Raw genomic sequence first — 26,710 nt, forward strand, 5'->3', positions numbered from 1 at the left:
GTTCTCCATTTTTTTTACCTATTGAAGCTGACTGAGATGCTTTTCTACATTTCTATGCAAATAACTGAAGGGTTGGCAGTTACTGATAAAAGAATTTGCCTAGTTTTTATTTTATTGTGTTACAGCTGTGACTGTTGAGATACCAAGTGGATTTGATGTGATTCTGTTTTTAGACCTCCTTAGCCACACGTTTTGCTCAAGAAGCTTTTGGGAAGCAGTACAAACAAACCGTAGGACTTGACTTCTTTTTGAAAAGAATAACGCTGCCAGGTAAGAAGACATTAATATGCACAATACAAAAAGGTGGGAGTAAGGACAAAGGGGTTTTGCCTTAAGTACTTAAAATTTATTGTGGCCCTTTAAGAATGTTTGAATAGAAGAACCTTCAATTTCTGTTGCAGGATCTTCACTTATGAAAGTTTATGTATTTTCAGTTGTATCATTTTGTGCTGTATATGAAGTATTAGGTTCTTGAATTCATTAGTCTTAGCTCCCCATATCTAGGATGTTTAAGTAGGTGATACAGTATACAAAACAGAAGAAAAGGAAAACTAAATTTAGTAATGGGGAAAAAAGCTTCTCTTGAAATGAATATGATTTTTAGATAAAATATTCCCCACCTACTTAGTTTGAGGGGGAGGGAAAAAAATTATATATATATATATATATATATATATATATATATATGGAATTGCTAGGTTGTGATATGTGAATGCTGTCTTATGCAAGGCAGCATGAAATTGCTGGCATTTAATAGACCACTAAAATTCAGGGTCCCCAGGCACTCATAAAAATACAGTTTGAGCATTCAAGATGTTTCACTTCATGATGCAAAGAAACTATTTAGATGCCAGTTGTAGCACACTGCATGGAAAACATAAAGAAATAATTAAAAAAGAATGGCAGGATCCTAAAGTTTATTTCTGAACAATTGGGGGTCTAAACTGAGCCATGCATTAATTTTATCGTAATTCAATTTGTAAGCATAAAAATATTCCATTAAATACATTTTTCCCCTGGTGTGCTTAACAAACCAAAGCTGGAGAGAGTATTTTCACTAAGAGTCTGCAAGGAGAATTGATAATGGTGCTGCAAGACTGAACTTTTATTATTCCTGGGATGTTTCAGGAGAATACAAAGAGAGCATAGTTTAACTGAATGGTGTGCAGAGTGTTTACCCCCAATGTTCTTTCCTAAACATTATGTTGAATTATAGTGCCAGTAGTTAGGTCTCCAAAACATTTTAGCTTGAGGAGCCAGGATCAAACTCTGAAGAGCCAATATTAAATTTATAGGTGCCAGCCTTACACAGATGTGCAAAATAGTTCAAATACTTAGGCGCCAACATCAATTTGTCCAGGTCTTCAGGATTTTTCCAGCTCTGCCAATAATATTTAAATTGCATAGATTTTTTCAATGTTGTATTGAATTCCAAGTTTGAATGCCTGCTTCTCCTATGAATGGAGAGACTAATCTTGCATTGCGCCTCTTGGTCTTCTAGAAGTCAGAGTATGTATAATATTTACACTTGTACTAGTGAATATAATGTGAGGATTTGTATTCTGAGAACATGCATTTCAACATATTCTTTTTCCTCCCCGCAAATCTATAAGTACTTCTAAGCATGTGTAACATAGTAGTTCATTACTGAATTATGAAATAGGATGCAATGCTTGGAAAAAACCTATCTCTTGCTCCATTTCCAGTCACATTTTACAATTCTATTTCTTGCAGATTCTAACAAAGGTTCTATCCAGTTTCCTCAGAACATCTACATATTTTTTGTGTCTGTATTTATAAGCAGACTTGGTTTATGTGTTGGTGAAGGATGTAGAATATTTATGCCCCCAGAATTATTCACAAATTCTTTCATGAATGAAAGCCCGGCTATATAATTTTTGTTGGATAATGGGAACATTTTATGGTTAAAATGTTTGTTTTTAGCATGTATCTCCATGGCATAGAGATGAATTGAATTATAATTTGAATAACAGCATTGGTGGTTCTTAAAAGTAGAAAAACCAATGCTGCAAATGCCCCAAGTAACTATTAATTATTCTACAAGTTGTGGATTTATTAGAGGATACATAATAAATTACAGCTTCTCAAGAGCTGTGGGATTTGGGGGTGCATGTTTCTCTCTCCCTCCCCCCCCTCTTTATTTTATTAGAGACATTTAATATACCGCCCACTCCGAAGACTCTGGACGGTGTACAAAAACATGCAAAGCAAGACAACATTAAAATTACATTCTAAATTAAAAACTAAAGTAACTAACAAAAAAGAAAAAAACCAAATAGGTAAACTACAGGGCAAAAGCCTGGCGAAAAAGACAAGTCTTCAGTAGAGGTTTAAAAATCAGTAAGGAAGGGGCTAAACAAATCTGAAGGGGAAGGGAGTTCCAGAGAAGTGGGGCAGCAACCGAAAGGGCCCTTTCACGGGTTCTAGTGCCCCAAACCTCTCGGAAATCAGGGACCGACAAAAGGGCCATCGGAGATGATCTGACCGGATGGGATGTAACTGGATGGGAGAGGCGGGTCTGTAGGTAGATAGGCGCCAAACCCCACAAGGCTTTGAAGGTCAAAACCAGGACCTTAAATTGAACTCGGAAGCGAATAAGCAACCAGTGCAATGACTGCAGGAGGGGTGTTACCCTGTCATATTTTCTGGCACCCATGAGTAGGTGACCCATTGTAGCTTCCCAATCATCCTCAAAGGTAACCCTAGATAAAGAGCATTACAATAATCTATGCGGGAGATAACAAGGGCATGGGTCACTGTCATTAATGCTTTCCGATCAAGGTAAGGGCGTAATTGGCGAATCAGATGAAGCTAGGCAAAAGCACTTCTGGCCGCCGCCTCCATCTGCTGTTCAAGCAGGATATAGATATAGATATAGATGCTAATGCTTGGAAGTATTATTTTAAATTTCAGTGCTCGTTCAGCTTCCCTGTTCATAAACCTCTGCCGTTTTATCAAGAACAATATTAAGTCTAGTCCATATTTGGTAGCCTTATATATGGCAGGCTTGCATCTGATATCTCCATAATACAAGTTGAATACAAGTTTAGTAATGACTGGTGGTTCCAAGTTCATTTATGCAAGTTTGGCTGAAATTTTTGAGAAGACTCTATGTAGCTGCTGTGATCCAGTAAGGCCGTTCCATGCTTTGAAATGGCTTTTCTCCAGTTCTGTGCATTTCTGGATTGGGTCTGCATGTGCAAAAGGCGGGAAGTAAAACCACACATCCTTTGTTTGCATTGTGGGGTGGGCTGATTCCAGCCACCCCTTCCTCACTCAATAGGTAATTAGTGCTGTCAAAGCTGACAGTAAAACTGTTTGGCAGGCCCATTGCTGCACACAAGTCTCCTTGCATTAGAGCCATTGTATTTAGGCATGCGCGTAACTACGATCGGGCAAGGGGAGGCAGTTGTCTGGGGGCCCCACTGCCTGGAGGGGCCCCCCAGAGGCACCTCACGTTACTCCCCATTGCCCCCTGCCCAGCCCCAAGGCCCCTCAGCCACTTGCCCTGTTCGCCCTCTCTCCTGCTTGCTCTCCTGTCCCGAAATGGAAGTAGCAGACATGCTGCAAAGAGCTCCTTTTCTCCCGCCTCTCAGCTGATTGACGGGTGGGCGGGGCTTCCACGGAGGCCTCCGTGTAGGCCTCCGTGAAGCCTGAACTCGAGTAGGATCCAAGCAAGCCAGGAAGGAGGAGGCAGCCAGAGTGGCCACCACTGCAGCAGACCCCTTGCTGCCCTGCCCAGCCCAGCATTTGCCAGGTAGAATATAAACTCCTTTTTGTGGTTACCTTCCCCGCCCCCCCCCCCACGGATATAGAGGGATCTTCTTGCCATAGGGCTTTGATATGGGGTGGGGAGGGACTGAGAAGTCTCTGAATATTTATTTTTGCTGGCTTAAAAAAAAACTATCTAAAAAGTCCTTTAAGTACCTTGTTTCATGGCAGAAAATTGCAAAAACTTCTGGAAGAAACAGTATTATATTTATTTTATTCATTCATTTATAAATGCACTTATGTTCAAGTTGTTTTGCAACCCAGAAGGTCTGAGTGAGAACTGTGAAGCATGTGTGGTGCTTTTATTTTATTTTTCTTGTGTGTGAACTGCTCCCCAATAACTTGCAGGGACTTCAGGGTAAATCTGGCCAACATGTGAATGCAGCACCTCCATTCCAGAGGAGATGTGTGTTAAAGGGCTTTAAAAGCCTCCTGTGAAAAACCTCCTGGAATCGAACTTGACTGAATTTGTTCAGAATTCTGAGAAAACAAACATAATCTCACCCTGCATGGTTGAAAGTCTCCTTTGCTAATCTGCAGCGAGGGGCCCATTTTAATCATTAGTGTTTCTAGTGTGTTCTAGGCATTAAAAGTAGCACAAATGTATAGTACTCAGTGTATATCACTATATATTGTGAAGTGTGTGTGTGTGTATTCAGTGAAATGTATTTCCAGGCAGCATACTTATTTTGAAATATCAGACTTAAATCCTTGGGGGCCTGGGGTGTGCGGAGGCCCTGGACTTTGAGTGTGTGCGGGGGGGCATTTTAAAATCTCATCTCTGGGCCCACTCCAACCTTGCTACGCCCCTGTATTTAGGATTGAGGCATGTCTCTTTCAGTGTACAGCACCAAATATCATTGAATAGCTTTATAGTAGACTTCTGTCAGAGCACTAGCTGTGACTTGTGGTTGATTTGTCCCCAGATGGAAGGGCTGAATTGAAATTTCCTCAAAAAGCCTGTTGTGATGGTCATGAGGGCATTGTAAGCAGCTTTCACTGCCATATCAGTTTGCAATAAAACTTTGAAAATTAGTTGGTGTCATTTTGTACCCAAATTACTTAAATCTTGGGATATGAATTTATCCCATTTATTGTTTGGGGCACACTTCTACACAAGCGTGTATTTTTATTCACAGAAAATAAATGGTAAATGATATCTGGCTATACTTTAGAGATGGTGTGTAACCAAGTGCTGGTGACAATCTCTTAAGGGTAAAGCTGCAGAATCACTAACTTACAAAGTTTTGTAAGTGGTATGCCTCTGGGATGCAGATCTATTGCAACATAGTAGATGAAGTTAACTGTGCATATATATATACACACACACTAATCTGGTTTTCTCTGCTAAAGTAATTTTGTCCCCAATAGTGCCCTATTTCATTATATTTCATGATCCAATGTGCTGTATAGTCTGCATACAACCACTGTGCAGATTTCAGTGCTTAAAATAGTTGGAGGATTTGCAGATAGAGCTCCTTAAGAGTCATAGTCAAAATACTTTCAGGAAGGTTGTGGGTATAGTCCAGTAAACAGGGTTTCACTGTGAAAAGGCTTTTAAAAGTCCTTGGTAAAAGAGGTGGATAGACATGTGTTTTTACTTCCATTTTGACTCTGTAGAACTTTTAAGTAAGGTTAACCAGTGCCCCAAGTATACTTTTGGAAGGTTGCTGTTGAATCCTGCTAGTGGCTTCAATTCAGACCAAAAGAGCTTGGATACCTGCCATGTATTCCCTAATAAGCTCAGCTTTGCTTTCAGTTGAACACTATTTCCTGTAAGGTAAAAAAAAAAAGCAACAAAATTTCTGTAGAATTCTTAATATAAAGTTGATAAGCAAATTTTAAATGCATAGCACGCTTGTGGTTGTTTTTGCTATCAGTTTCTATGAAAGATTGTATGGATTTCTGTAAAACCTATTCAGTTGTATATAGTTAATGAAAAATATTTAGCATTCTGTGTTGCCAACATTGATAGTCTTCAGTATCCCCAGTTTTAATTATACCTTTGGAAATCTCTTGGACATAACTGAAAACATTCTGGCTTAATCTGGAAAATGTACATGTCTATGTGTGTGATTACTTCCCAATCAGCACCCTAAACCAAAATACTTGGCAGTAAATTCCATTGATTTCAATGGAAAGTACAAATGGGCTAGATGGATTTTTGTAGATCAGGATTCTACAAAAATATAGCAGGAAACAAAGTAAGAAAAATCTGAGGCGGGGTGGGGGACACAGCCCCATGCATATGTTTTTGAAGTTTAGAATATTAATACAATGTTTTGGTCATAATTTAGACACCCTGTATTGTGATTACAATTTAGTTTTGAGTCTCAGCAGCTCTGTTTATTTTGTGCTTCAAGTGTGATCCATAGGGAAGTTCATTGAAATGAATGGGAGCCTCCATTTATTGGGGTGTGGCTTGTGCAGAAGGAACTCCTGGATTGTATCTTCGCTTCATATGTTTACATAGTAGAAGAGCTGCTGAAATAGCCATTCATGTTAGTTGTATTATATAGGAAGATCATCCAAACTTTGAATATATTCACTGCAAGGATCTTTTAAAAACAGAAAAATACATTTTCCACACTGGATGAGTTTCACATGCAACTGAAAGCTGGCACGTGCTATATTTGTGGGGTGTGTGTGTGTGTGTGTGTGTGTGTGTGTGTAAAAAGCACTAACGTCTGCCACTAAAAATGCAGCAGCTTTAAAAAGAGATTTTAAAAAAGATGTTCAAACAAGGTGGTATATTATAAAAGAACAGCTTATTTCTCCCAGTTGCATGTCACCTCAGTGCGATTATGTATGTATAAATGAGTTCAGGATTACAATTATAGTTAGCAATTTACACTGATTTAGCTAAAAAGGATGATCATCATAATTAAAATGTTGATGTCTTATTTATATCTTATAAATGAGACATGTTTATATCTTATAAATAATACTGAACAACATAAGCTTTCTCTCATATATAATAAAAATATGCTGTGTAGAACTGCAAAGAGGTTTGATATATTTTTATTATGAATATGAAGGACTCTACTAATGGTTAGTACTGTGATGTAACAAAAAAATCTAAAAGCAAAACCTGTCACCTATCCACAATATAAAGGTTAAAATTGCAACAGAAGTCCTACCTTCCTTTCTCGGTGCTCCTACGTACCCCTTCCCCTTCCTCTCAGCATGACATCTGTTGATGGGAATATAATAATATATTACTCTTGAGTTTATGGACTGTTCAAGGTTTTGACATCTTTTTTCCTGACTGAGAGACTACACCTTTAACAGCTGTGTGACAGGCAAAAACTTGACATATGTTGCTTTCCCTCTCATGGCTGTGCTGTTTGGAAGAAAACCATGCCTACTGATTTTCTGCCATACTGTCCAGTGCAGAGTTTCGGCCAAGAAAAAGTGGCAACACTTAGCTGTTTGGATCTTGACATTAAAGCATCCCTTTGGGGATTTTTGTGTAGGAATAAAATTGTGTTAGCAATTCAGAGATCCTCAGCATAACATAGTGATTTTTGTTATGTAGGCTGTGCTGTTCAGACACTTTACTGAACAGAGTGCTAAAATGTAATGTCTCCTGACAGTATATTTTGTGTTGGAAATGTTGTTCTGGTTAGAACAGTTGGCAAAAATAAATCATGTGACTTGTATCTGTACAAATATCTAAACTGTGTTACAAGATAGGCATATTGCATTTTCTCACATTTATTTTTAGTATTTTGTTGGATATGACAGATTAACAAAGTAGCTTCAAACAACATAGCTTCAGAGTAGACATCATTATTTAATTTGAATTGATACTCCAAAGTAGGAGATGCTCTTTAATGGGTATATTTCACCCCTTACAGTTCTAAAAATGTAGTGCTTGCTCCAGTCAAAGTTTATTCCCCTTGATTTCAGTCTGTGAGATTTTCCTTTTAAAATCAGTGGAAATGGAAAATGCTTAAATTTGACCAGATTGTGTTCACATTAAAGTACTATAAAAAGTTGAAATTAAAATAACTGAGTGTTCTGCTGCAAAACAGAAAAATTGATGTTTTAAAGCAATATTCTCAATGTGTGAGACAATTGAAGTCAGGTTGATAGAGTTTTGCTTTTAGAATATTTACTAAAGGAATATAATGGCAGTGCTGGTTTAGCATCCACAATATATTGAGTACATTGTCCAGCACACACACCTATTCAATTTATCCCACACTTTATGAAGTTGAATAATATCAGAGACTTGACTAGACTAATGTGATTTAAAATGAGGGCCAGTTACAGTTGCTACAGAGTACAACTTCTTATTGTTTTTGAGCCTTTCCCCCACTAGCTGCATTATCAAATGACAGCCAGAATCCCATGAGTGATTATGCATGTTTAAGGAACATAAGAAAAGCCCTGCTGGATCAGGCCTAAGGCCTATCTGGTCCAGCATCCTGTTTCATACAGTTGCCCATCATATGCCTCTGGTGAACCATGTGCTCAGCCATGTGCTATTCCCTGGTGAACCATGTGCTCAGAACCATGTGCTCAGCCAGAAGAGTTGTTCCCTTTTCTGAACAGAAGAAATGCTTTGCAGTTAAAGGTGTGTGTGTGGTGGGTGGGGTGGGTGGGAGGAGATGACATGGAAATAGTCTGGGACCAGGGTATTTCATTGTCTCATTCTTTATGAACCTGACCACGAACTTTACTTTACTCTGGAGGCCCTTCTCACTGACCCTCACTGTTGGAAATTGGGTGGTCCTAGAGCATGTGTGATAGCAGGTTCTTGGTCATGCACCCAGATCATGCAACATCATCTTGAGAGAGATATACCCTGGCCAGGTTTGCCCTCTTTGTCCTGCTTTAGACAACTAAAAAACTCTTTCGTTTCAGTGGACATCTTTAAGATCAGGCTCCTTTAAATGTTCATTTACTCTGTTGATACTTTTATAACTCTCTTTATACAGTATATTTTGGTTTTTATTGTTTGGATCGTTTTAATGGGTTATTATTTTTAAGAATTGTAAGCCTCTTTGAGTATTGCTTAATGAGGAAAAGTGGGATATAAATCACATAAATAAATAGTAAGTGTTTGTTTAGCTATTGAAAGTGATGCAGAGGAAAGTGAAAAGAGAACTTGGTGTTGTATGCCATTCACACCTATCCCTTCTTGGATCTTAGTTTGCATTTCTACGCAAAGCAAAAGTGTTCTGTCTGCAAAGAGTACTTTTATGGGACGATAGTATAAATTGGTATTTCCCACTTTATTAACAAATGATATAGTCAGTAAATTCATTATGACCTGACCACCCACCCCCCAGAGAGAAAAGAAAAGGATAAACAATTGCAGCAGCACAATATATCACAAACCACAAATGATGTATGTTTTGGTCTTGCAAAATACAAAATTGGGCACAAAATACATTGCACAAAACTACAGTATGCTCTGCTTGCAGGCAAGGATCCAAAGAAGCGCTCAACTAGTTACACATATCCCAAAGAGGCTTTGGGCTTGAACACCAGTCCTTCTTGAACACCAGTCCTTCAGGTTACATGACAAACCACTTCTGTAAACTGAGGGAATGTTTCAAAGCAGTTTGTGATATGGCTTGGGGTTCGTGTATTACTGTTTAAGAATAAATTCAAAAATTCTAATAAGCTCATGCAAGCTTTTTGGGTCCCAGCCGTCTTGTGTGCTCACCATGGATGGCTGCATATACCAGTCAAAGGCTGGGATCCAAAGAGCTACTGAGCTGTGTCCAGGGGCCTGTGTGACTCTCATGAGATTTTGACTTTGTTTTCATTGCCCAGCAGACCAATTTAGCAAATTATCACTATAACAGGCTGAGATTATTTAAAATGAAGGATAGGAGGTTTCAGCTTTTGAAACCCTTAATTTTAAAAAAGCACACAATTTGCGTGCTGGGTGGTATTTGGGGCTGCTGTTGGAGAAATACATAACCCCCAACACCTGGAACAGGTTGCATGGCTTTTTGGATCCTGCTCAAAGAAATGCAGTGGATCACCACTTGATATAGGCAGTGGCAAAGCTTATTGTAGATGCTCTTCATCTCCTTAAACAAGACAAAAACATCTGCAGAAACACACCTGGTATAATAGAGTTCATGGTGTGCTATTTCAATATTTCATTGTAAAGCTTATTTATATTCAGCATCTGTAAACTAGTTCTGTCAGATCCATCAGCATTCTGATTTTTTCCCCCCTTTGCAGGAAATATAAATGTGACTCTGCAAGTATGGGATATAGGAGGCCAAACAATAGGAGGCAAAATGTTGGATAAATATATCTACGGTGCACAGGTATGGTTAAAAAAATATTAGAGATTACTGTACTTACTTATTGGTTTTCCAAAAACTTTTACTGTAAAAATGATAGCTTGCAGGGGAATTTTAAGAGACTAGTAAAATGTAAACATCTGCTTAAGTGAAACTGTTTTTGAACATTGGTTTTGTAGACTGGCTTAATTTTTTTGGTACAGGATTGCTTGAACAGTATTTCCTTTATGAAGCAAAGGTGCTAGTTTGTATATTCCTAACAGCTCTCTGAAACAGATGTTCATTGCTCTGCATTGTGGCTTAAGTTGAAAATAGCAGTTTTCTTCCAGGTTATTTAGATATCCCCATGGTATGGCAAGCATAGTGGCTGTTTTGAGTGCAGATGCTTCCTGGGGAGCTAAGGTAGAAGGAGGAAATTAAGAGCAATCCTATGCCATTAAATTCATTCAACCAGCTGAGGTTCTAGGAGGGCAAACAAAAGAAGGCAAGTAGGTAGTGAAATATTTTTGCAGAACAGAGAAAATGAACTGCGTTTTACAAGTCAGCAAATTTTTCAATTAATGGTAACAGAGCAGATAAATACCTCTACATTCATTCCTTTTTTTAAAAAAGAAAAGAAAAAATGACAGTCCACCCTCTGTTTTAGAAATGAACCACAAAAATAACATTTGATTTTTAGAAGTGCGCTTTTTATAGAGCTTGGGTTATAAATATGAACAGATAATAAACGTATATATTTTTTTAAAATGTAGAAGCACCTATTTTTGTTACTTTTTGCTGCTTCTTCCCATAGTAAAGAAGAAAATAGGCTGTGAGGCCTGAGGTGTGGTAATGTGTAAATATAGAAGAGGAACTGTTAATTGAAGAGAGACTGGAATTGTACATTAGTATAAGAAAAATGGGCCAACTTGTTAAATTTTACAGCTAGTCATTTTCAAAACCGTAGTTAACAGATGTTTAACACATCTTACCCAACTCTGAGTCAACCTTGCCGCATCTGTGGAGCCAAATAATGTTTTCCTATATAAGGCAAGGAAACACTGTAAAATGAGATGAAATTAAAGCTCAAAATAATATGGGCATTTCACAATATGGAAACAAATTATATGTACACAGTTAAAAAACAATTAGAGATGTGAAGGAATAGAAAATATGTTGGCCGTAAAGATAGTTCTAAAAATACTTATTTGGAAAAGGCTCCAATGGATTTTGATGGAATTTACCTCCAACTGAATGTATATAATAATGGCTAGCAGTTATATAATATCTTGTAAGTGTCCAGGGGACCTCCAGTACATTACTTTAGGAATCTTTACAACAGCCCCTGTAGGTCATCATAATTATCCTCTTATTGCAAATAAGGGGCTGAGTCTGGAAGGTTGTGGCTTGTCTAAGGCCACCTGGTGAGTTCATGACAGTGGCAAGATTTGAGCCACAGACTTCCTGATTTCAGTTTTAGCCACTATGCTACACTAACTCTATTAAGATGCTAATTTCAGTGGGAAGTACAGCCAAACTCACTTCTTCCTTCATTCCCTGTGATCTGGGGCCACACTGTTTCATGCTTGCTGTACTACAACAGAACTTGCTCTAAAAACACAAAAATACAGACATGATTTTGATGACTGAAAAATTGCTGGTAATTTGTGGGCATCTGCATTCTGTGTCATTTTTAAATGTGACCTATAGTATTGTGTTCTTTGTGTTAGCTAGGATGTTTAATTGTCAAATGTAAGACACAATGAGGGATGGGCTTTGCTCTGAAATCCTTTCCACCGCCATATCACTTTGATATATTCCATACAACTATTATCCGTAATTAATTTTCAGTGTAATCCTATGTATGTTTACTTGAAAGTATGTACCACTGTGTTCAGTGGGGCTTATTCCCAGGTTGGTATGCACAATATTGTAGCCCTAATCTGTTTCTAAAATACCTAGACCATTGTTCCCACTTTCATGATTTTCTCAAAGCTAGTGATTCTTAACCAAAACATGTCAAAGAATTATGGGAGCTCCATGGTGCTAGGAACCTGGATGCTGGGATTTGTATCTGAGAAAAAGATTCGTAGATGATAGGCGGGTCTCAAAGAGACAAAATTGTGTAGCCAGTCTCTAGTAAACCCCTACTAACTGTGCAAAGAGGTACCTTTTAAACTGGCAGTTCCCTCATATTTAGCAGGGGATGAAAAATTGTCCCTGTTCAGCCCAGAATAGCATCCCTGCCAGTGGCTGCTGTTGGTGTCTCCCCTGCATTTCATTTTTAGATGGTTCCATTGGGACAGGGAACCAGTTTCTTATTCTTTTTGCTGCTGAAATGATTTTGAGAACTTTTGTTGTTGTTGAAGAGTGGAATATAAATATTCTGAATAATAAAATAGTCTTCAGGGATCACCATAACAGACTTTGGCTTCCATGTGAGCAGCTCAGTGGAGACACCTAAAGTCGGATAATTGATCTACTACATTGCTGAAATGTACTTTCAGCTAAAACAGTCCGGAGTGAAAGGAGTCCCATTTTTGTAAATGTTAGTTTTGAAGTTCTCTCTACCAGAACATGTATGCATGTACCCTGCATTTGACACTTTACATGTGGGGCAGGGATGTGTGAGCCTGAGACTCTGTTCTGAGGTCCTGCCCAAGTGTAGAGCCTACCATGCTGATAGTTCTGTGTGATTCTGCCTTATGGAACTCTGTTTTGTGCTACAGTTAGCATATATACAGAAGGAGGTTAGGCTTAACATAAATTAATGCACCTTTAACATCATGACTTTCATAAATGCCTTTTCTTAGGCTGTCCTTCTGGTGTATGATATCACTAACCAGCAGAGCTTTGAAAACCTAGAAGATTGGTATAATGTTGTGAAGAAGGTCAGCGAAGAGTCAGAAACTCAGCCACATGTGGCACTGGTAGGCAATAAAAGTAAGTTGTTAAATTGTTATTTAGTTGGAATGTTTTGGTGATCTAGCTAAAATGCAGATCAGCAGGATATTCCATATTCACAGCTCTACAGTACAACTGTGAGAGTCCTAATCTTGCAGACGTTGGTACATGTGTGGTCCCTTTCATTTTACTGGCACCATTGTGCATTGATTTTGGCAGGCTCTGGCCTGTAGAATGTAATATTTCATGCATTAGACCAAATGGGGGGTGCTATATTGTGACAGCAATCACAGTGTTTAGTCTGCTGGGGGATATCACTTCATGGAAATAACCTGCTTCAGTGATTAGCAGCATGACATTGCCCGTTAAACTTGGGAAATTTTGCCAGTGTGTTTTCCTTATTTTTCTTATACAAAATGGCTGCATCATTATTTATATTCCCTTTTCTTAAATCATGCTTGATCATCAACACACAGCCTCCCCCCCCCCCAATCATTAAAAGGCTGTTTATGGTCACCATCCAGGTGACTGCTTGTTTGCACTATTACTGCATAGCATATTAGAGTAATATAAGCAAAGAAGAGAGGCCCCTGCCTCAAGAAGGCTACAGTAAAAATGTCAACAGTGTCAGAGTCGGGGGTGGAAGAGAGAGGTAAGGATAATGGGGTGGATATGTACAAATACTGTTGCATGTTTTTCTTATAAAAGCCACCAGCAGGAGCCCAGTTTCTTCACAACTAATTCAACAACTCCTTCAAATGATATCTATATGTTCACGTGTTGGAAAATGAGCACTGTCTGTGTTCATCATTGGAAACCTATTAGAAAGTAGTGCTTGTTTAGGTTTCTCTTCCCCTCCAATTTCACACATGGTATGAGAGAGGCTACAGAAGGGGCAGAATGCCCAGCTATCTGCATCCCTTCTAACTGCAGCATAGTGTAAATGTGCAGATAAAGTTCGTGAATTTCCTCATGGTTATAAGAAATATGTGAATATTATTAATGTTTGCAGTTTTTGTTCCAGCATGCTGTCTTGCAATCCTGTGCAAAGCCTGTCGATTACTATACTGCATGCTAGCTTTTAATTCTTCTATCTTTATCAAATGATGTTTGGTTTAATCACTTTATGGACGTGAAATAAACCTCCTGCCAAAGTGGCATTTATATGGTCACCTCTGTACAGAGTTAATGTTAATTCTACATTATTACAAAAAGCAAACACATCAGTTAATGGTAATATTTTTTCCTAAGTATTGATACATGTACCAGAAAGTGTTGACACTGTAAGTTTTAAAAAACAACTTTTGGTTCTAAGATGTAAAAAGGAAAGTGGTACCTGAGTATTCTGCTGGTTTAGAAGTAAAAGCTGGGGTGAGTGTGTGAGTGATTTTAGATTACCTGCACATCTTGTTCTGCATAGACACCATGAGTGTACATTGAACTCTGGCACTATGCCTTAAATGTTTAGGGTGAGTGCAGAATATTGATACTAGTTTTAGAGTAGATCTTCAGATCTCACAATTTCTATTGCCACCTGTAATTCTGATATAAATTGAACTTTGAAATGGGACTGTCCAACCCCACCTCCCCGCTTGGGTATAGTTTCAGAGACTTTGCCTTATTAGCTTTAGAGTGGATAGATCATGTGATATCTGGATTGGAATTGATTAACAAATTAGACTGTATGGTTTGAGGCTTAAAGAAAGAAAATGATTATTGCACAACAAAAATAAATTATATATTATGTATGTATAAAAATCTTCTGTGGTTGCCTAAGCAGACTGTTTTTCTATGCCTGTCATCCTCTCCTTCACCTTGTTCTATCTGCTAATCTATTTTGGTTGATTTGTTTGTGTGTGTGCCTCCCTGCCATCTTTGCGGAGCACCATATTTGATGAAGCAGACTGTTGCCTATGAATATTCTTACCACAATAAATCACCTAGTCATTAAGATGCCACAGTACTGCTGGTTTTTGTGCTTACATTCTTGTTAGGCTGAAGATGAGGGGTGCTTGCAGTGCTATATATGCCTTATTTTGCTTCTCAACAAAGGTGCTTATGTCCATGTGCTTTTTTAAATTAAAAAAATTCTGAGATTGGGCTGCATTTTTCATCTGGTTCAACTTCTGTGTTGTGATATATTGTATTAAAATGCTTTTAATTATTTTAATTGTGTGATTTTGATTATGAGACTGCTTTACTGGTACTTATTTTATTTTAGCCATGTTTAGGCCCCTTTTAGTGAGTTATACTTTTTAATAAATAAAAATAAAAACTTTGAAGTGCAATCGGCAATCCAAAATCTTCAGCAAGAAAATTCAGATTTTGTCAGGGTAACATGCTGTTCATCTGTGAGTGCTTGATATTCTGTTGCTGTAGAGCTGACACTTGACCCATATCTGGGCTGCGTACCTAGAAGCCTTTGACAGTAGTACATTGACATTACAGAATTTACCGTATTTTACGGACTATAAGACGCTACGGACTATAAGACGCACCTTAATTTTAATCCAGTTTTTCAGAGTTTTAACATATTAAACTGTTAAAACATATAAGACGCTCCTGAATTTTGGCGGATATTTTTTGAGGAAAAAAGTGAGTCTTATAGTCCATAAAATACGGTAACTAAGTGGGAGGAAGGCCTGAAATATGAGGATGTGGGTGGCCCCCTCCTTCTTCTCCATCACCCCCACTGCATTTTATATGGGGAGGTAGAAGCAGATGTGTTAATTTTGTTTTGCTTAGGCTGTGTGCCATGGGGACAAAAAGACAAAATGACTAACGCAGTAGTAGTAGTAGTAGTAGTAATAATAATAATAATAATAATAATAATAATATTTTAATGAACATATCAATTCTATGCATGTTTCTCCAGAAGTTAAGTCCCATTGAATTCTGTTTGGATTATTCTCAAGAAAGTGTGCACAGCTGTGCAACCTAAAGCTGTAATGCTTTCCCAGGAGTAAGTCCTGTTGAACACAGTGCTATTTGCTTCCATGTAAATATGCATAGGATTGTACTGTTAGTCTCTCAAATGGCTTCCTAAAGAATTGACAGGTCCTCTGGTAGATCATTTTTATATGTCATTAAAATTCTGTTCTGCTCGCCTACTGAGTGTTCTCAAATCATATGCTAATAATGGGACAGCTGGGAACATTAGGTCCCCGCTGAAAAATGAAAACTGTCTCAAAGTTGCCATTTTTATTACTGTCAGATAAGTGATTTGGCTAGATAACTGAGCATTTGTGATGAACTGAAGCTTTTCTTTTCATGAACAACATTTTGGAGGCCAACTGGCTGAGATGGTTACTGAGAAAATGGGTGTCTGGATATGCTACGGACAGGTTATTCTAATGAACCAGTTCCATACATATTTTATTTTAGTTGCATTCAATCATTATGTTATGGCACTTAGGAGGTAACATAGTGGCATGCTCATCATTAGCCAGTGAATACAAAATTACTCTTAAGAAGTTTCCTTCCTTTCATTCCTATTCAGTTCAGGCTTTCTGTCTTTGTTTACCAAGGGAAAATAAGTTACAAAATTATCTTAATATCGGCTAAAAGTTATTTTATTCACACTGACTACTGTGTGTGTGCAATTTTTTCTCGTTAGATATATTGCTGCTGTCCTACACTCCCTTGTTCCTGATGAGCTCAATCAGTATTCCCCCTTTTATCACTTATAAGCAAAACCTGTAAGTGTCAAGTCAACATTCCTAGTGGATAAATTGTGACCTAAAATTAACCCAGGCTGCATAGGAGCTGCTGTTACTCAATTTACAGCTGGATGGTTGGCCCAAGGGCAGTGGTTATCAACAACTTACAGAAGGCGTAGGAATTATCAGGCAGCAGTGCAGGGTGGATGGATGAAAGATATCTTATCTCACAGATATTAACCAGATCCTTTCCCAAGCAGAGTCCAATAAGTCAGGTTTTTAAACAGCCATTGTGACAGATGGGACCAAGAAGAGAGTGCATCAGTGCTAATTAAAAATGTTGACGGTAGATTTGCCTGAGTGATGATTAATTGATGCTGGAGTGCTGTCCCTGAGCCGGAAATGTTGTACTGTTGTAGTGTGAAGTTGAAAGGTTACATTTTAATGCAACTTGTAACGTTAATGCATTGAGCTGTCCGACCTGTGGTGGCAACATTGCACTTGAAACTGTAGATTTTCATTGTTTCTAAATACGCAGATCTACAACTTTTAGTAATGTGGGCTTAGAAATTTTCAGACAAATATAAAACAAGTTGCATAATAAAATATAGCTTACAATCCCCTGCATCTTCATTAAAAGGAGAAAACTAATTAGAACAATGTATTATATGTATACTATATCTAAAACAGAGATGTCCATGAATTAGTCTGTCTATCACCACCTCTTGGGCAGGAGAGAAAAGCTGAGAGGGAGGGAAAGGTAATGGACTGTGTTTGAAGAGCCTGTGACTTTTTGGCTTAGAGACAACCCTGCAAATGCTCCCTTCCTCTGGGAATAGTAGTAAGAAAAAGGCTCCTTCAATACAGAGTTAAGGCACATTGTGGCAGCAGCAGATAGTATACCAGTATTGCCCCTTCTCCTATTTGCTTTTGAAATAAAAACTAATCATGCTGCAGATTCCTTCCCATAACTTGGTGGACATTTTGCTAATTACTACATAAAGGTTCAAGCTGTTTTTAGAAAGTTGAACGTAGCAGCATTGGAGAGGAGCATAGCCATAAAGTCCAGTCCCACAAATGGGGCAGATAAAACCCACTTGGAATAAAAGCAGCTTTTATTTTGAGCTGAGGTTGCTGCTGAGTTGTGCCAACCATCTCCGAAATTCTAAAAGCCATCCATGAGTTTAAGGGTGGAATACTAAGTGGGTCATCCCTGGCCCTGACATCTTTGTGCTCCCACCTTTTAGGCTGTCTTGCATACTATTACTGCTATGTAGAATTGCCACCTTTTCTACTGGCCCTGCTCTTCTCCTTTTTCACAGCAATCTGCCCCTCAAATATTTAGCAGAAGAAAGTTTTCCTACTGCTTATCTCCATGCCAGGAAAAGCTTCGCTTGTTGTGTGGCTTGTTTTTTGTTTTTTGTTTTAATTAGATTTATATACTGCCCTTCCAAAATGGCTCAGAGCGGTTTACAGCATGATAAAAACAATTAAAACAAGTTAACAGTTAAAATCAAACTATAAAACAGAATAAAACCATTAAAATGTTTCAAACAGTTAAAAAAAACCCTGGAAAATCAGGGCAACAATTTAAAACAGTGTGTCTATCATTTAAAAACCGTGGAAGGCCAGGCCAAACACAGGTTTTAATGGCTCTCCTAAGGACAGTAATGATCTCAAATTACGGATTTCTGCCGGGAGTGCATTCCACAGCCCAGGAGCAGCTACAAAGAAGGCCCGCCTCTGCATCGCCACCAGACGAACCAGGGACAACTGTAGACGGACCTCCTCAGATGACCTTAACATGCGGTGGGGATCATGTAGAAGAAGGCACTCTCTTAGATAACTCGGACCTAAGTCATTCAGGCTTTAAAGGAAATAACCAGCACTTTGTATTTTGCCTGGAAACATATTGGCAGCCAGTGTAACTGTTTCAAAAGAGGTATAGTATGGTCTCTCTGGGTTGCCCCAGAGACCAATATGGCTGCCGCGTTCTGAACTAAATGAAGTTTCTGGACTATGTACAAAGGCAACCCCACGTAGAGCGCATTGCAGAAGTTGAGCTGGGAGGTTACCAGCTGATGCATCACTGTTTTGAGGTCATCCTCTTCAAGGAATGGGTGCAGCTGTCGAATCAGCCAAAGCAGATAGAAATTGTTTTTTTGCGAACAAGATATTTGGGCTGACGGACTCCACTATTTTTGCAGGGTCTATGGAGGAGGTGTCCAGCAATCCCTCTTGCAGTATTAGATTGGATCAGTTTCAATCTGTGACTCCTGAGGATGTGGACAAGCTGCTTGGGGCAGTGCAGCCTACCACCTGTTCTCTGGATCCTTGCCCAATTTGGCTGCTTCTATCTAGCACGGAGATTGTTGGAGATGGCCTAGTTAATATCATAAATGTATCTCTGAGGAAGGGTAGGGTACCCCCTTGTCTGAAGAAGGCATTGGTTAGACCACTCCTAAATAAGCCTTCCCTGGACCCCATAGTAATGGACAGTTACAGGCCAATCTTTAATCTCTCTTGATTGGGCAAGGTGATTGAGAGGGTGGTGGCCGACCAGCTCCAGGCAGTCTTGTAGGAAACTAATTTATCTAGACCCATTCAAACTGGCTTTAGAGCTGGCAATGGGGTTGAGACAGCCTTGGCCGGCCTGATGGATAACCTTTATTGGGGAACTGACAGAGGGAGTGTGACTCTGCTGGTTCTTTTGGATCTCGCGTCGGCATTCAATACCATCGACCATTTCTGGATCGCCTGGGGGAGTTGGGGATAGGGGACACTGCTTTGCAGTGGTTCCGCTCCTATCTCTTGGGTAGATTCCAGATGGTGGAGCTTGGTGACAGTTGCTCCTCAAAACGGGAGCGATTATATGGAGTTCCCCAGGGCTCCATTCTGTCACCAATGCTTTTTAATATCTACAAGAAACCTCTGGGTAAGGTCATCAGGAGATTTGGTGCTGGGTGTTATCAGTATGCTGATGACACTCAATTCTCCTTTTCATTTTCAGGAAATGGCACTCATTCTCTAAATGCCTGCCTACAGGCAGTAATGGGCTGGCTGAGGGAGAACAATTGAAGCTGAAACCAAGCAAGACGGAGGTGCTCATTGTGGGGGCTCAGAATCTGAGGGGTGAGTTAGATCTTCCTGTGCTGGATGGGGTTGCAGTTAAAGGCACAGGAGCAGGACCAGAAGAGGCAGCAGCCCTATTCCTACATCATACAGGACAGGAGATCTGCCCTATACCTTTAACTTCCCCAGTGAAGTGGGAGATGAGATAGCTGTGGCTTTCACTGCCTGTTCCTCTCTTAGTCCCATCATCTGCCTTCTCTTTTCCTGCATATAAATGGGCAGGACCCCAGTTATGTCACGTATGGAGCCATTCTAGCGTGACTGCAAAGTTACCGCTTTTGGGAAACTGACAAGGTAATTGTTGTGAGAAGTTCAAGTCTGGGCACTTGGTGCTAAATTTGTTTCTTGATCATTATGTCTTAAAGATTACTCCTTGGTTCACTAACAAACTATCAACAACTGGTGATTGTTAAAACTGTGTTTTAAAAATATGTAATTGGTTTTTGTTACATGGAAAGCACTGCAGAACATATAGAAATCACATTTACTTAATGCTCCCCATACAAACTATTTAATAGACAGGAGAAGATTCCCTCAGAACAATAAGGAAAAAAAATCCTTCAGTGTGGAGATTTATTCAAGAGGAAGGGGGTGGGGGGGGGGATCCAGTTCAGTCAATGCAGTCAAAGAGAGATGCAACATTTAACTGCTTTTAGTAGTAAAACAGCTTAAAGAAAAGTCCATTTAAAAAAAAAGAAGAAGCGCCCACCAAAGGTTTTATATTAGTCCATCTTCCACATCTATCAATTTCAGTCATATGTGGAACATTGAAAGCATAAAGGGGTAGGGGTGAGGAATCTTCATTCTTGTCCATTTTTGCACAAGTTGCTCTTCCTAGTTGCCTGGAAGAGATTCTTGCAGCATACTAGATGAATTTGTTAGAGTGTGTGTGTTGAGATTGCCTGCTCAGATGTGAACAAGATGACCACAGTGCATAGTAGTATTAGATTATTTCAGCAAGTACCTTCACAATTGTAATATAAGCCGCATTCACACGTAACATGAAACGAGGTTGTCAAACCCTCAGTTAATTTTTCAAACTGTGGATCTTATCATAGACAGTCATCCAACCACAGTCTGGTAACCTCCGTTTTCAGGGCAGAGGAGCCTCTCCATCTTCCTGGTCCGTGGAGGCTGCATCCCAGCAAGCGCCATAGCACTCACATCACCAGACTGTGGGCAAGGAATCGGTGTGTCTCCAGGGCAGCAGCTATTGGCCACAATCTTCAAGGGGGTGTACCAAGTGTGATTGTGCCTTTTTGGAATGGTCTGCCCACCTTGGCAGGCAAAGGGCATTTAAATCCCTTTAAATGCCATGCAGTGAAAGCCCTTCTTCTGACGGTGATTGTACCACTGCCCTCATAAGAGTGCCGAAACAAAACTGGCTTGCACAGGCATAATTTCTGGGTGGGTGGGAATCTTGGGGGGCTCTATTTTCCTATTACTTGGGAAAGGGAAGATAACATAATGAATTCCTAGGAGGGGATATATATATGAGGGAGGGCAAAGGATTCTGGGGTCTGGCCCACTGTGACCAAGGATGCTTTTGCAATGGCGCAGCCCAGAAAACCACACTTCTGCCCCCATGGTGGCTTGCCACTTTGGGACTAGCATTCTCATGAGAGGGCCAGTCTACTGGGGAAAGACCTTAGGTTCACCAACCTAGATCTTCCATTGGACTGTGCGCTCATGAGTTGAGCTATCCAAAGAAACGGGCCCCCACTTGCATGGGGCCCCCATGCTCTGGTTATTGATAGAACTTTTGCATTGCAACCCCCTCCTCTCCAGGGAAGTCTTTCATGCACCCAAAAGAGATTTTGATGATCCATGTGTCCAGGTGAGCAGACTGGAGAAACACTGGGACCAGGGAGAGATCTTTACTCTCATTCAAATTTCCCAGCTTGGAACTGGCCTTGAGGCGTATACAGATCTGTTGCTGTGGGAAATCATGGGAGGGGGAGCCCCGATTTCCAGTGACCCCAGGAAAGTGGGGTTGCTGTTCTAGGCAAAAATAAAGATGGACATATTCTAGTGGATGGATGAGTTGGCGGAGGGCACACTTTGGCTGCTTCTTCAAAGCAGTTGCCAAGACAGGGAGAGCTAATGCTGGTGTACCCATCCCCGTGGCTTGCTTGAATGGAGCAACCTGGGTGGGTAGCATCTGCTGTCCGACCCACATGCATGCCTCCATGGCCTGACAATCTTGTGAGAGAGTAGTCCGTGGATGTCATTGCACGATTAAGCCTGACACCCCTGCCCACACAGAAGGTTCTTCTCATGAGTTGTTAAAGGGTATTCATAAGAACAGCCCTGCTGTATCAAGCCCAAGGCCCATCTAGTCCAGCATCCCGATTCACACAGTGGCCCACCAGATGCCGCTGGAAGCCTACAGGCAGGAGTTGAGGGCAGGCCCTCTCTCCTGCTGTTACTCCCCTGAAACTGGTATTCAGAGGCATCCTGCCTCTGAGGCTGGAGGTGGCGATAGCCCTATGACTAGAAGCCATTGATAGAGCTCTTCTCCGTGAAGTTATCCAAACCCCTCTTAAAGCCTTCCAGGTCATTGGCTGTCACTACATCTTGTGGCAGAGAATTCCACAAGTGGATTATGTGTTGTATGAAAAAAATACTTCTGTTTGTTGGTCCTAGATTTCCCGGCAATCAGTTTCATGGGATGACCCCTTGTTCTAGTGTTATGTGAGAGGGAGAAGAATTTCTCTCTCTCCACTTTCTCCACACCATGCATGATTTTATAGAACTCTATCGTGTTTCCCCATAGTCGTCTTTTTTTCTAAATTAAGAGGTTCCAGGTGTTGTAGCCTTGCCTCATAAGAAAGGTGCTCTAGGTCCCTGATCATCTTGGTTGCCCTCTTCTGCACCTTTTCCAGTTCTACAATGTCCTTTTTTAGATGTGGTGACCAGAATTGTACACAGTACACCAGGTGTGGCCACACCATAGTTTTATATAAGGGTGTTATAATAATAGCCATTTACTTTCCAATCCCCTTCCTAATGATTCCTAGCATGGAATTGGCCTCTTTTACTGCTGCTGCACACTGAGTCGACACTTTCAACGAGCTGTCCACCACGACCCCAAGATCCCTCTCCTGCTCAGTCACCAACAACTCAGATCCCATCAACGTATACTTGAAGTTCGGGATTTTCATCCCAATGTGTGCATGTGTGTTTTTATATACATCTTTATTGCTTCATTTTCTGAGAGAAAAGCATGTAGTGCCTGTCTTGCCGTCCTGTCCCCTTTCTCTCCTGATTTCCATGAGTGGGGAACAAGGGACAGTGTGGGAAGAGGGAATGTCCCTGTGTGACCTTCCTGTTTGACAGGCTGACAAACTTGGGATGGGATGTGGTTGCTTTCCTGTTGCCAGGCAACTGCTTTGTTGGATCAAAGAGGGGGTGGGGCGGGGCAAGTGCTCAGAGAGGCACCAGTGAGGAGTGATTTAGGCATGGAGTGGGCACGATCCTTGGTAGGTCTGCACTGCTGTCTCTGTGATTGCAGTCCTAGAAACTGCAGTTATGGAAATGTCTGCGTTTGGATGTAATGCTGCTTTGAAAAAATCTCAGGTTGTAGCGGCAAATCTCACTGCAAACTGAAGGTTTGTGTTGGAGTTTGGTGAAGCAAACCTCAGGTCACTTTCCCCGCGAAACTGCGGTTGCACTTATTCGGACATTCACATATTCAAACCTCGGCCCCATTTAACTGTGGTTTCACATTATGTGTGAATGCGGCCATATAGTGCAAAAGATTCCTGCATTTGGATAGATCAAACTAAATTGATAAGAACATAGATAATGTTTATACTACCAGAGTTCTGAGGGGCTGGCCTGTATTCAGACATAACAGACCAGTAAACTCTGATCCCTCCAGCTCCGGTTCAGTGTGAATGTGGCATTTGTGTGAGGTTGTGCCCACTTGTGTCCCAAACCTGGAAAAGGGCAGATCTACTCTGGATCATTGTTGTGAGGCAATATGAGCTTGTGAAATTGGGCGGCAAGTGGTAAATAGAGATAAATGGCCTAAAACGTGAAGAAAGCTCTCCACTTCCAAGAACTCTTCCGAAGCTGCTGGCTGTTTCACATGTTGATGTTATCATTTTTATTAATCAGTGTTACTATCCCAGCATCCTATAGAGCAGGGATTCTCAGCGTTGGGTCCCCAGATGTTATTGGACTTCAACTCCCATAATCCCCAGGCCCAGTGGCCTTTGGCTGGGGATTATGAGAGCTGAAGTCCAATAACATCTGGGGACCCAACGTTGAGAATCTCTGCTATAGAGCAGGGGTAGGCAACCTTGGCTCTTCAGCTGTTGTTAAGCTGTGACTCCTACCATCCCCAGCCACAGTTTGTTGGGGAGTTGTAGTTCAACAACAGCTGGAGAGCCAAGTTTCCTCCCCTGCGATAGAGGTAGTAAGGAATAGATTACTTGGGAATTGCTCTCTTCTTAAAAGAAGCCCAAGACATAAGGTGTCTTTTTTCTTGGTCTGTTTCCAGCAGCAGCTGGTGAGGTGCTTCCCTGGTAGCCTCCTGCCACTGTGGGGTGATTGATGAAAGGGAAAACACACATTTTCTCTTTGGGAAAGCTTTTAATTGACTGTTTTATCTCTCCCTGTATGGCTCTCATTATGTGTTTTAAGACTGAGCTTTCTAACTGCTGAAGTTTCCTCATTCTATTTTATATTGTTGTGTATTATTCTGTTTTGTGGTTCTATTTGCTTTTTATCATTTGCTTCATGAAGCAGTAAGGCTGAAAGGTGGATGATACATTTGCAATGTACAGAACAGAATAATTCTCTCTTCTCTCTCTCTCTCTCTCTCTCTCTCTCTCTCTCTCTCTCTCTCTCTCTCTCTCTATGTATATATGTGTATGTATATATATATGGCATACCCGTGGCTGATCCCATGTGTGGCATCTCTTGCGAGAGTTCGGAGAGCTGCCAGACAGCCATGGGATGGGTGGAGGAAAGAAAATGGCAGTGGGATGGACGAGCTGGTGGGAGGTCAAACCAGTGACGGGCTGCGTGGGCAAAATGGCGGTAATGGTGGGTGGGGGAAGGGAACGTATTCTATACATTTGCAATGTATAGAACAGAATAATATGTTCTTTATATATATTTCTCTAAGGCATGTGGGATGGACAAGAGGGTGGGAGGTCAAGCCGGCAGCACGCTGCATGGACAAAATGGTGCTATTTGTTTTATTTCTCTTTGTAAACCGCCCTGAGCCATTTTTGGAAGGGTGGTATAGAAATTGAATTAATAATAATAATAATAATAATAATAATAATAATGGGGAGCAGGGTAGGGAGAAAATGATGATGGCCTGGGGTGGGGGGAGAGAAAACAGTGGGCGAGTGGAGAAGCGGCGGGTGGAGTGGTGGCGGCTAGAGGCACAGATGCTCTGCGCCTGGCCCAGCTAGTAATAGAATAAGATACTAGAAAAGTGGAGAATACAGTTACTAAATATCAAATTAAATAATACATTGTTTATTAAATAACAATAACATATGAACACCACTGGGAGGCGGCGGCAGTGGCAGCTCATTCAGCTGCATATTCTCCCCTACCCGTTTTTTCTTTGATTTTCCAATTGACAATCTCACATCCTTAACATCCCACAGGTCTTGGAAGCCACTGAGCAGAGACAGAATTGAGCCATTTTTGTCTCCCTCCCCCCTTAATTAATACACATAAGATACCTCTGCATACTGGGAAGTCTCTCAAGTGTGCAGAAACCACTTTCATTTTGGGGTGTTCCTAAAATGTTGCTCCCAAACCTTTCCTAGAGGAAATAATGATAGTTTTCTCAATAATTGGGCGATGAAACATTATGTAACTAGAATTTTGCATATAGCTGTTATGAGTAATAGCAATGACAATGCAATGATGATGTTTATCATGCAATGATTTAAAATTGAAAAGCAGAATATGAAGAATGAATATAAAGATTAGATTCATTAAGTGTTGCGTTAGCCAGACAAGAGGCTGAAGGTACAATGATCAGAACGTTGTCTATGAATGTACAATCTCCTGGGAAATTCACCTTTGCAAGGTCCACGGAAATGCACAAGAGGTCTTATGCAGTTCCCATTCATATCAATGGGGCTTGTGTTGGAAAACTTCCTGATGGATTGTGCCCTTAGGACAGACAAAAATCTAATAAATTAATATGCTTCATAAACCGTAGTTTAGGACAAATGTGCTTTGATGTTAGATTTTCTCTCTCTCTCTGAATGCATCTTTCATACTTTGGTCATCTTACAACAAATTTAGAGGTCTTACTTGCTTGATTTATGTTTATAATACATAATAAATAATTTCCAGTGGACATATGTGGTAGGCAAGTGGTGTGTTGTGTTTAAAAATAAAATTAAAGAAAGCTATAAGCAAAAAACTTGCCTACGTGTTCTCCGTTATAAGTGATATTGTGTTATCTGATTGCACTGTATATGTCTTAGTATACATTTGCAGGTTTTTCCTTTTGGTATGGTAATAATGAAGTAGAATAGTGCAACATTGTCCATCAATTTAAAAGAAAAAGTTTTATAGTTCTCCTCTTATAAATTTTGTTGTTTGGACTTATCACAAGGCATAAATAAGAGTGCTAATTGCTACCAGTTGAGTTTGGGCATACATTATCTTTTTGAAGAACACATAACGTTTGGCTTGGTTGTGGCTAATCGGCATTAACCCCACGCCGTGCTTTTTCTTTATGGATTCAAGCATTATATGTGGTTGCGCTGCTCCAGCAAAAGGTTAAGTATTAATGGAAAATGTTCACAGCTCTTTTACTCAAAGAAAACATGTTACTTGTAAGTTTTCTTTTGATTTTTACTTTTACAGTTACATTGAATGTCTTCATTCATTTAGCCATCCATAAAGCAAATATTGTTGCACATGCAGTGGATAATAAGTCTTTTTAGGACTACTTGTGTGGTATGTCACAGATCATTAACT

General features: G+C 40.2%; 1 protein-coding gene and 1 long non-coding RNA gene across 3 annotated transcripts in view; both read left to right on the forward strand.

The window, feature by feature from the left end:
- RAB28 (RAB28, member RAS oncogene family) overlaps positions 1–26,710 on the forward strand; it is a 101,924-nt gene that overhangs the window by 19,848 nt on the left and 55,366 nt on the right. For both annotated transcript variants that reach the window (XM_053255044.1, XM_053255045.1), the window contains exons 2-4: positions 174–270; positions 10,003–10,091; positions 12,860–12,989. In XM_053255044.1, coding sequence (XP_053111019.1) covers positions 174–270; positions 10,003–10,091; positions 12,860–12,989 — 316 coding nt within the window. The remainder of the gene's footprint in view (positions 1–173; positions 271–10,002; positions 10,092–12,859; positions 12,990–26,710) is intronic.
- LOC128327004 (uncharacterized) overlaps positions 19,700–26,710 on the forward strand; it is a 46,141-nt gene continuing 39,130 nt past the window's right edge. Inside the window, exon 1 of the long non-coding RNA XR_008308399.1 lies at positions 19,700–19,741. This is a non-coding gene — a long non-coding RNA (uncharacterized LOC128327004). The remainder of the gene's footprint in view (positions 19,742–26,710) is intronic.

The sequence above is a fragment of the Hemicordylus capensis genome, chromosome 5, assembly GCF_027244095.1.
Source record: "Hemicordylus capensis ecotype Gifberg chromosome 5, rHemCap1.1.pri, whole genome shotgun sequence".
NCBI lineage: Eukaryota > Metazoa > Chordata > Lepidosauria > Squamata > Cordylidae > Hemicordylus > Hemicordylus capensis.